This window comes from Prorops nasuta, unplaced genomic scaffold (genome assembly GCF_024137725.1).
Source record: "Prorops nasuta isolate Cenicafe-Biocafe unplaced genomic scaffold, Cenicafe_Pnas_1.2 PNAS00025, whole genome shotgun sequence".
Lineage (NCBI taxonomy): Eukaryota > Metazoa > Arthropoda > Insecta > Hymenoptera > Bethylidae > Prorops > Prorops nasuta.
The window spans coordinates 1,689,891-1,701,972 of NW_027116822.1; the positions used below are offsets into that span (position 1 = coordinate 1,689,891).

The 12,082-nt window shown below is 30.8% G+C and overlaps 3 protein-coding genes across 3 annotated transcripts in view; all 3 read left to right on the forward strand.

The window, feature by feature from the left end:
• The window catches only part of LOC136781992 (adhesion G protein-coupled receptor E3-like), a 59,577-nt gene that overhangs the window by 2,221 nt on the left and 45,274 nt on the right, over nucleotides 1-12,082 (forward strand). The window lies entirely within an intron of this gene.
• On the forward strand, nucleotides 3,513-5,017 carry LOC136782286 (uncharacterized). Its single transcript, XM_066741608.1, has 6 exons — nucleotides 3,513-3,741; nucleotides 3,828-3,947; nucleotides 4,010-4,127; nucleotides 4,208-4,475; nucleotides 4,563-4,691; nucleotides 4,903-5,017. Exons 1-6 carry the CDS (start codon nucleotides 3,598-3,600, stop codon nucleotides 5,015-5,017), a joined length of 894 nt encoding a protein of 297 aa, XP_066597705.1. The 5' UTR covers nucleotides 3,513-3,597.
• On the forward strand, nucleotides 7,712-8,710 carry LOC136782287 (odorant receptor coreceptor-like). The gene is made up of 6 exons (XM_066741609.1): nucleotides 7,712-7,728; nucleotides 7,801-7,929; nucleotides 7,998-8,103; nucleotides 8,170-8,282; nucleotides 8,347-8,479; nucleotides 8,542-8,710. The coding sequence occupies exons 1-6, from the start codon at nucleotides 7,712-7,714 to the stop codon at nucleotides 8,590-8,592; spliced, it is 549 nt and encodes a 182-aa protein (XP_066597706.1). The 3' UTR covers nucleotides 8,593-8,710.

Genomic DNA, 12,082 nt, shown 5'->3' on the forward strand with positions numbered 1-12,082 from the left:
AATAAAAATTAAAATCTTGGTAAACGTCGACTTATTGCAAATAATAATTATAAATTTTTGCTAAAAATAAAAAATTCAATTACATTGAGGTAAAAATAGGGATTTTATCGATTATATAAAAATCTTAAGATTGTATAGAATTTTTCACGAAAGAGTGTGAGTGGAATTGCAGCTATATTAAAGTGAAGTGTAATTTTGGTGAGTCTTTCAGTGACATACGTAGTATAAGCTGTCCACAGGAAATCGATGTGATAGGAAACAACTTTATGATCCAACTGTCAGGAAATTGAATGGAAATGAAAATCCTGATGTGACTATCGATTTCTTGTAAATAATTTGAAAATTTTATCAAGAATAAAAAATAAATTGTTGTATAATAAAAATTAAAGTTTCTTTAAATTTAAATATTTAAGACATTCTGTATGAAAGAGAAAGTAAAATGGCAGGCATATTGGGTGAAGGGTAATTTTTTTGGGTCTTTCAGTGGGATACGTATACAGTGTAAGCAGTTCATAGTAAAATCCAGTCTAGTCACGTTACACGAGAGCTGCTCTGGGAGAGCTTAAAAGCTTGACCTTCGTCTCACGTGTGAACCCATAACCGTCAGTCTCTTTTGGCTCGTAGCGAGGGTCCCATAGGTCTTTCTCCATCCAATAATGAATAACCATCGATAAAGTATAATATGCTGTGCGGTTTGCCATGCAAAGAAGTTACTAAAAAAACTATAAAAATTAAATAAAGACATTACACATTATTTTTATGATACATGAAAAATATCCTCTTTATAAACTTATATACGTAGTTATAAGAAATGACAAATCACAGTAAATTTTTAATACAAAATTATTTTCCATTCACAAACACCCATAGCTTCTCGATTAAACCTTTCAACAAAGTCTATAAGTTATAATTCATAAAATACCTATAGCTACTATAAAGCTACACTTACACGTAAGCTCAGCTTTATACTTATTAGAAATTTATGAGAACAATTTCTGATAAGAGCATATGTATATGGTATATGCAGGAAGGATTTCGTAGGATCGTAAAGGGAATATCATTATTGAATAAATTCTCTCCTCGTTGAATTTTAATAAGAATTTTTGTTCTCGAAGGAGCAATTAGCACGGTTTACAAGTTGAACCAAATTGAACGAGCTCGTTGGGAGAATCCAGAAAATGTGGATGGGTTTCGTTGGTTAAACACAACTTTAAGCATGGGCATTTTCACTGCCAGTGATCAACGTTAACGCAGCGTGCCAATTATGACAATCGATACTGTCGAGCGTGAATAGAAAGCTTTCCAGAGAGGCAAATGACATTGGTTATTCTATGAACAATTTCGTGGCTAATTCCTATCAAAGCCACAACGTTTCCATTTAAATGTCCATCGATGTTTACGTGATCAATGAACACTCGTTAAAAGAAACTAATTAAATTTTTAATATAAACAAAAATAATTGTTTATACGTTAAAAATATTTTTATAATTTTATGATGCATGTTGTTTTATAATTACTGTACAATTGTTGAGGGAAAATTTTGGAAAAATTGGTTGAGACATTGTTTGTTGTTATATATACAAATAAGGATGAGCTTGTTTATAAAGATGCAAGTTTCAGGGTTTACAGGTGTTCAGCTTTGAGTTAGGTAGCCGCAATGCGACCCCTCGTTAACGACTATAGTATACGCAGTTGCCACGTTCAATACATTCGTCGCAAGCATCAGCATCGTAACATGTCGTTATAACGAACATTACGTTGAACTATCCAAGCACTAACGAGCCATTCTGTCACCAATAAAGGTTTCTGCCACTCAATGTTCGATATAACGATCCCCCACGTGACCACAAGTGCAAAAAACCAAAGGTATTGTATCGACAAAAATAAAATGTTCTAAATTATTGATTCGTTCTACTTGCATCTTTCTTATTAAATTCAAAGAAAAAGGGTTTAAATTTTGTAAAAATATTCATTGAGACAATTAATTTTGTTAGTATAATCTCATTCTATTAATCAGTTTATGGAACCAATAAATTTAAATTTATCACTCAATTATTTAATTAATTAATCAATGCACATTGTTTGTGCAGTATATAAACAAGTGTGTTTACAAATTTATACTAGGATAATATTTGTTACTTCTATACTAATGTATGAATAAATTCATTAATATTGATCAATGCAACACGTGTAATTTGCACAAAAATCCTGCTTTATTGAGATTAAACAATTATTAAATAATTATACAAATCATTCATAATATTAGCAAACAAATTTAACGTTACAATTAAATCTTTTCCCATACCAAACCCTATTAATCAATATCATAAAATAAATTTTTTGAGTGTGTTATCATTATAATACAAATGTAAAAAAAAATCCTACTCGAATTAAGAATTTCTTTGGAGTATGATGAGGGTCAATTAAGCTATAATGGTACAGGAGGCCAAAGTTATAACAAGCTATTCTGCCCCAATAGTTAACTTTCGTGACTTTATCAACCTACTTGTATTAAACTTTATAATGCGATAATTATTATAGGACTCTGGATATTATGGTATACTTCTAGCAACTAATTTTCAGATATTGAACATTTTACTTTTCCAGCAAGATTAGATTTGGGAGGGAAGTTATTATCTTCGAAGCTGATGCATGCTTTGGCATATTAATACCTGTTGAGCTATGCATACAATCTATATATATATATATATACATACTACTTCTAAATCTCTTTGGTACTCACGTGAATAATTTATTTTGGATCTGTACTCGTCACAGAGTGCAGCAACATAAGGATGGTAAATCCTGAAGAGATTCATCGAACCTTATGAATCCAGTGGAAGAAACACACCTTTTGCTTCCAGCTGCTGTCACACGAGTACTTTACAGTTTTATCACTGGGACGAAGCAACATATTTGCGCATGCTCGTGGCTGCTTGGAAACCATTAAAAAATACAAATAAATAGCATTCAAAGATTGAATTAAATATTCATGGATACCAAGAAACAATATCCACTTTCGATTATCAATAAAACTAGAGACTCTACGTAATTTCTACAATTTTTTCTCATTCTTGAAAAAACTCTCTCATATTTTCTTTGTTCAATAATTATTTCTACCAGGCAATACCGAGTTATAATTAAAAAATTGAAACTTGTGCGTATATACTGGAGGGCATAAAAAAACCATGTCTAAACTGTAGAATATTCCTGATGATTTCAGACAACTCTGTGCTAAATTAGTGATCGTTCAGTGCTTACTCAGCTCTGCTTTTAATTTTAAATACTTTTGTTTATAATTTTTTCATTGATATTATAGCTGGAAATAAACTTAAACATTTTAGTAAAATAATTTAATTCTGTATTATTAGATAGATTTTATTATTCATACTCTGTCAATGTATTAGAGTAAAAATTAAGTGAAATTAGTCAGTGTTCGGTCAGCCAACAGCATAAGCTTTAATCATTTAACAGTTCCAAAGTTGTTAAGTAGAAGTTTATCGTTAATTTAGCACTGAGTTTTCCGAATCCAAATATTAGGTGATAATAAATGTAAACGTGTGTTAAATAGTCTTATGTTACATTTTGCACGGAGCAATGGATTTTCAGTATATCGTTTTTACAAAAATGGCCAGAAGCTTTCTCAAAATAGCAGGCTACTTTCCATCCCAACCACGTCGATTCCAGAGGTTACTCAGAAATATTACTAAAATCGCTTTGGCTGCTGCCAGTATTGGAATGGTTTCCTTATTGAAAAATTGATTTTTTCATTATTCAATCATCGATCAATTAAAAAATTCTCGTTAATCGACAATTAAATTTTCTAGATTTCAAAGACAATCATTTCTAAGCCAGATTTTATAACTTTATTGGGCAAACTTCCAAATATAGCTATTTTCATGGCTATTGCTATATTAACCTTCGTAATAGACGCTTTATCAGATATAGTGAGTAGTATTTATATTTTAATAAACATACGATAGATTTTATATCAGAAAATATAATTTAGAATATAAAAGTATTTGAACAAATAAACGACGATTGGAGATTCAGTGATATGAACAAAGAGCTTAAAATCAGAGAAAATTATGCTGCTCTGGGAAGACGTCTAATGGATTATTATTTGAGTACATAAAGTTTTATTTTTATTGTGTATGTGAACTAATTTTTGTGTTAATATATTTATTAAATATATTGTTGCTTGCAGCATCCTTTAACTGGTTTGCAATATTATACGTAGCTGGGATTGATTTATCAAATGTTTTTGTCAGTATAACGTCTTCTTTCAACGAATCTCGTCCAATTCAACAATTATTCGAAATGGATTTCGTGTTTATCGATCATGAAAAACATTGGTTTCTAACTATGATTTATGTGCATTTCTGCTTTTGCGCCTTCCATATATTTTCATTGAGCGTTCAATCTATATTCGTGGTAGATGTTTGTCATCTCTTTGGAATGTTCGAAATACTCAGGTAAAAATTTATAAACAATTACAGAAATTCTCTCTTTATACTTGCAATTGTAAAGTTTTCGTAATTTACTGATTATTTTTGTACAAGCTATCGTTTGGAAACAGTGGTACTGACGTACAACATTGATAACCCGATGAGTGACGAGAAAACTCAGCCAAAAAAAGTAAATTGCAATGCAGTTACTCGCTGCATTCAACAGCATCAAAGATTATTGAAGTTAGTATCGAATAAAGTACATTTATCAGAACTTTCTTAATTTAAAGTTAGTAAATTAGATTTTTTGAGGTTTCTCAATAATTTGGAAGACTTAAGCTCACCAGCTTTTCTTCTGGGACTCTTCTTCAGTATTGTATGCTTGAGCTCGTCAATTTACGTGATAAGCAATACTTCGGTAATTTATTTCTAAAATTTTATAATTATTCTTCAGATCAATATATGACAATATTTATTCTGTCACAGAATTCCCACCAAGCAATCATTCAAGCTTTGGTCGTGATAGTACTTCAGCTTTGTCTCAATATTCTAGGTCAAACTATAACTAATTTTGGCGTTGAGCTTTACGATAAAGTGTAGAGAAAATATTAAATATTAAAAAATTGATCACACTTGATATTTAGCATTTCTAAAAATTCTTTATTTTTTTCTAGTTATTTCGTCGAATGGTACAATTTGCATCCCCAGGCGCAAAAATTATTCATTATAATTTTAAGGCAATGTTTAACACCGTGCAAAATCACTGCCTTCAAATTTTTCACCATATCGATGGATCATTATCGTGCGGTGAGAAAAAAAATGATAAAACAAATGAATTTTTCTACTTAAATAATTATTTGCAATTTTTAAGGTGATGCAAACTGCTGTCTCGTATTGCATGTTATTCTATTACGTGAAATAATTTATGGAGAATCAGAGATGAAATAGTGAAGGAAAAGAGAGTTATTCAACACTTTTATTTACTTTTTAAAAATCAAATCAATTTAGTGTAGCTAGTACTAGTTGAAAATAACTCAGCTTTTCCAGTGTTAATGTCAAGCTTCTCAAATGCAGAAGTTGAATTAATATATATATATATATACATATATACGTAAAAAGTAGCGAGCAATAAAGAGAGATATATCATCAAATTGTAGCTTGTTTAATGTAAACCGATACGATAGTTATCAATATTGTGGTATACATTTTTCTGGAAACTTTACACGTTTTTGTTTTACAGTAACAATCGATCCATAGTACTCGCGTAACTCAGCTCGTTACACAGGATAAAATCTGTAGTTTCCCGATAAAACCAGTTGCAACGTTTCCACGTATTTTCTTTTTATGTCTGCTGTTTCTATTGGATTGCAATACTTTACTATTCATGTTACTTGGCTATATATATGTTCAATTTCATCGTTGTGTATAAGAAACACAAATAGCTTTCTCTTCGAATGGCTTCCCACTAAAATTTCCAACCATTTACAATCAGTTGAAATTATACATATCGAGGTAATAACGTGCAAAATTTCTAGTTGAATTTACGAGAGACATATTGTGCCTCCAAAATCTGCACACATGGATGCTGTCGTGTAACAAATCATGCGAAGTTGTCTACCTGTTGAGCTATTCTGAATTAATTACTAAATCTCTCGAGTACTCACACACGTGTGTCCTTAAATGCACCAACACCAGAATTGCATATTTCATAATATACACCATGTAATATATGTGGTACAAGTGATGTAATTTCTTCATACTGGCCACATCGAGCTTGATGCTCAAATTAGTCTATAAAGCAATAAACAACACTTGAAGTTTCCAGCTGCTATTCACGACTGAACGAATACCTCTGACAATTTTATCTCTCGAAACGAAGAACACATTTGCGCATGCTCGATTAAATTAAAGAAACTAAAGAATACGAGAAAAAAGCCTGTGGAAATATTATTAATTATTAATGAATTACCTAGAAAACATAGCTCAGCTGCCAATCAATCTATAGTCCTCTCACGATTTTTATTGTACGTTCTTAAGAAAACTCTCATATTTTTTTTTTTGCCAATTAATATTATTTACCAAGCAGTCCTGAGTACTGATAAAATATTGAAGAAACGTAACCTCGATAGAATCAAAGAATACTGACTGAGTTGTAAAGTTTGCTCGACGTAATGTGAGATGGAAAAATAATAAAGTGTGCTGGAGTTAAATCGAACGTTAGTGTACGATATTTTATATGGAGCAATGGATTTCTGGTATGTCGCATATTCAGGCATCTGTAGAATTTTGATTCGTTCCACTGGATACGCACCTTTTCAAAAAACCTGGCTCAGGAGACTAATTAGATCGGTTACACAGATTACTCTGTTCAGTTGCAGTGTTGGAATGGTATTTCTAAATTCCAATTGTTTAAACAATTCTGTCCATGAAAATGGAGGGATCGACGTTAATGAAGGAATTAAAATTTATAGATTTCAAAATTAATCACTTCTAATACAGAATTTGTAGTTTTGTTGGAACAAATTCCCAGTGTGGCTATTATGACAGCATTGGCCATGTTAAGCTTGATATTTGATATTACATCAGACGTCGTGAGTATTGTATATATACATTTTAATAAAAATAATACTGTGTGAGAGATTTTAATCAAAGGAGCATAATTTAGTATTTCGAATTGTGTGGACAAATCAAGACAGATTGGAACTTCAGTGATACGAAGGATGAAATTAAGATCAGAGAAAAGTATGCTACTTTTGGAAGACGTATCATGGATATTAATTTCTGTAATAACTACACTTAATTTTTGTCATTATAAACCTTTAGAGGGCCGGGATTCGAGGTGATGTATGATCCTTAAAAAATGGGTTGAAACAATACTTAATACCATGGATCGATTGCATAGAAAGGCGGATTAAAAAAGTTGATCCAACATACTATATTGGCTTTCCGACCCTCTACAAGTTAAACAACACTCTTCTAGATTTTTTCCATTATTTTGATTATCGTCCACAGGGTATTTAAGCTGGCTTGCAGTAATGTATATACTTGGGATTGATTTCTCTTCAGTCATTTTCAACAAAACTTCTCCTTTGAACGAATCTCGTCCATTTGCTCAAATAATCGATGTGGATTTCCTATTTTTCGACCAAGAAGAACACTGGATTTTAACCACACTTTATTTACATTTTGGTTTCTTCATCTTTCATATATTTTCCTTGTGTTTTCAATCAATATTTCTCTCTTTTGTATTTCATCTCTTTGGTATGTTTGCAATACTGAGGCAAGTGTTATAAATAGAATTGAAGGAATAATATTTTCTAATAGAGTATGATATAATCATTAATTTTTCTAGTCATCGTTTGGACATAGCAGTGTATCAGTATATGCTTGACAATTCAACGAACCAGGATAAAAATCAGTCAAAACCAATTATTTGCAATGCCATAATTCGTTGCATCGAGCAACACCAAAGATTACTGAAGTTAGTATGGATAGAATAATTTTACCAGAGTATTCGAGATTTAAAGCTAATAAATAAGGTTTTTTGAGGTTCTTGAATGTTTTCGACGACTTGTACTCGCCAGCCTTACTTTTGGGACTATTTTTTAGCATTTTATCATTGAGCACCTCTTTATATATAGCAAGCAACTCTGTGGTAATTTATTGATAAAAATTGCCAGATTATACTCGGTACGTCGATATAGTTTTTATTTTCCAACAGGGATTGCAGTATCGTTCGATAATTCAAACTGCAACTATAATGGCATTGCAGCTTACTCTCAATATTTTAGGACAGGTTATAACGAATTTTGGCTTTGACCTTCCTGATAAAGTGTAAGGAAATGAATTTTAATATACATTGAAAGATTTTGCTAAAAATAGTTGAATTTTTCTACAGTTACTGCACCGATTGGTATATCTTGCATCCCAGAGCACAGAAATTGTTGATTCTGATTTTGAGGCAATGTTTAACCCCATGTAAAATTACTGCTTTCAAGTTTTTTACTATATCGATGGATCTTTATCGTGCGGTAAGAAAATCGTTATAAAATATATTAAAGTTCTTTGGTTATGATTAAATTCATTTTTTAAGATGATACAAACGGCTATCTCATATTGCATGCTATTCTACTACTTGAAATAATGCTTCGTGGAGAATTAAGGATATAATAGCAGTTGATTACAGTAGGGAGTTACTCACCACTTTATTTGTAATCAAATTAATTGTCATAATAACATTGGCATGTTTCTATCTCTTTTATTTAAAAAGCAGTGAATAAAATAAAGTATCTAAGATATAAAGCAGTTTTATTTATTCATATTTGTGTGTCAAGAGGTTTTCTTCTACAGTAATCATCGATTTATTGTACACACCTAATTTGGCAGAATAAAAATTGCAGTTATTTCAATGAAAAAAACCATGCATATCAATAAGCAAGTAGTGATATTACAAATTTTAATATAATTAGTGGACAGGAAATTAATGTAGTTTCCATAGTATAAATATTGTGTAATTAAAAACAAAATTAATTTCTGGTCGACCCAATGGCTATACCATTACTTTTTTTTTTATTTGATCTAATCTATATTTGTACTAGTTCTTCACATTTATATATGTATATTAACGTTTTGAACAGCTATATAAACTAAAGTTAGTAACATACAAGTAGTATGCCAAATTGATGCACATGAATACATTATAAAAATTAATTATTTATAGCTATCATGCATTAATTTATTAAATTCATAAATATACTTACTTGTTAACTTAAAAAATGTTGTACACGATTGTACTGCATGCAATATAAGAGAAACTACTGCATGACTGGTGAGATTTAGCTTGGTGGAAAGTTTAAAAGAGAAAATTCAAATTTGGTTTCCTTCTACCATCACGACTCAACTGAGTAATGCTTCTAATAATTTTATCGATGGAACGGAACAACCTTTTTACGCATGCTCATTGCAATAGAAGGACTTTAGAAAAAATGAAGAAAAGGCATTGGGAGGTATATAATTAGTTATACATGAATGATTTAGAAAACATAGCTGCACTGTCAATCAATCTATAGACTTGGAGCAATTTTTTTTTTATATATTCTTATGGAAAGTCTCGCGTCTTTTCTTTTGTCAATTAATAGTACTTATTTACCAGACAGTCTCGAGTACTGATAAAATATTTAAGAAGCGTAAAACTCGAAGAGGCTTCAAGAAACGTGGATAAATTGTAAAATTTATCAGATGCAGTGTGAGATGGAAATAATATGAACGTGGTGTTATAAGAGTAAATAATATTATCTGATACTGTATTTTACTTGGAGCAATGGATTTATGGTCTATCACGTATTCAAAAATGTGTCGTAAAGTAATTCATATAACTGGTTACTCACCTTTTCTAAAAAGCTGGCAGCAGAGAGTTCTTAGATCTATCACACAGTTTACCATGGTCACTTTCAGTGGTGGAATGGTAGCCTCGTTCCGATTGTTCGAATAATCCTGTAATTGAAAAAAGAAGGATTCACGTTAATTAATATATTAATTTTTTAGATTTCTAAATTATTTACTTCTAAATTCGAATTTATTGATTATTTTGAACATCTTCCAAATATAGCAGTTGTTACAGTAGTAGCCATATTAAGTATTAGATTTGACTTTGCATCACAGGGTGTAAGTACTGTTCATTTTTTTATTTGGATAATTTTGAAATGAATTTTAAATAAGAGGCAAAATTTAGTACGTCAATTTGTGGCGACAAATAAAGGAGGAATGGGCTTTGAGTGATACAGAAGAAGAACTTGAGATCAGAAGAAAATATGCCACTCTAGGAAGACGTATAATGAATTTTAATTTAGGTATATAACGTGTACATTTTTTTCTAGAGACTTTTTTTTGTCAAAATATTTAGTAAATTGAGGAATATTTTTTTCAGTAATGTTTAACTGGGTTCTTATATTTTACGTAGCTGGGATTGACGCGGCATCTGTTTATCTCGATATCACATCACCTTTCAACGAATCTCGTCCAATTTTACAAATATTCAACGTAGATTTTGTGTTCATCGACCATGAAAATCATTGGCTCCTAACTATGATTTATTTGCATTATTGTGTTATAATTTTTCATATATTTATACATAGCGTTGACTCCTTTTTTGTGTCTTATGCTTTTCATCTATTTGGTATGTTCGAAATACTTAGGCAAGTATTTACACAATTTACTCAGTTCTGCTCGTATGATTAATTTAAAGGTCGTACTACTGATTTACTACTCATTTTTGTAGCTATCGTTTGGAAAGCTCAGTATCGAGATTCAGGATTGACAATTCAATGAGAATCGAGGGAATTCGAGGGAAAAAAATTAATTGCGATGCTGTTATTCGCTGCATTCAACAGCACCAAAGATTATTGAAGTTAGTATCGATTAAAGCAGTGAAATATATTTGACTATATTTTCTCAACTTAATGCTAATAAAGAAGGATTTTTTGAGGTTTTTGAATGATTTTGAGGGTTTGTACTCACCAGCTTTGCTTGTGGGACTGTTTTTTTGCATTTTATCATTGAGCTCCTCCTTTTACATAGCAACTAACTCGTCGGTACATAATTTATTGATAAAATTTCTAAATTAATCATTGAATGAATATATGAGAATTTTTATTCTGTCTCAGGGGTCACACTACAGAGCATTCATTCAAACTTTTGTCATATTGGTATTTCAGCTTCTTCTCAATGTTTTGGGACAAATTATTACTGATTTTGGTGTTGACCTTCCCAACAAGGTGTAAGCAAATGATCGAAAGCACCCTGTTTTGGACAAATTGATAAAATTATAATATTTTCTAGCTATTGCATCGATTGGTATTACTTGCATCCTCAGGCACAAAAATTGTTAATTCTCATTTTAAGGCAATGTCTGACACCATGCAAACTAACTGCATTCAAGTTTTTTACATTGTCGATGGATCTTTATCGCGCTGTGAGATAAAACAATTAATGATAAAATTAAAATTTCTTTTTTTATAATTAATTCTTTTTTTCAAGATGACACAAACTGCCATCTCATATTGCATGCTATTCTACTATATGAAATAGTACCTTGTGGATAATCGAAGATATTTGTTTCAATTAACGGAGACGGATATTCAGCACTAGATTTTGCAAGTTAAATTAATTGCCTAATTTTAAGTTGTATCAATTAATATTGATTGATCTTTTTTACATAACAAAAACATAATCAAGGGGAAAAAATAATATCTGATCAAAAGTACGATTGTACAGTCAAATTTTTGCAGATAAAAGCAATTGAATAAATGGTTGTATGAATATATAAGTTATGCAACGTGTGTAAAACAATTTAGTATTTATTTAACTATTGTGTATTAATTTCTCAATATGTCATGATCGCTCACTTGTGTACTTAAATTTTATATATGATATAGTAGAACATGCAAAAAAAGAGATCTATTATAATGCCTGACTAGTCTAGCCAAGTCCAGCTGAGCTAATTTACGAAGAAATAGACACTTGAAGTTTTCAACCACTATTCACGACCAAGTAAACGTTTCGATTGAATTTTTATCGTCCGAACTAAGCAATGTATTTGCGCATGCTCAGTGAAATAAGAGAGCCTGTAAAAATAC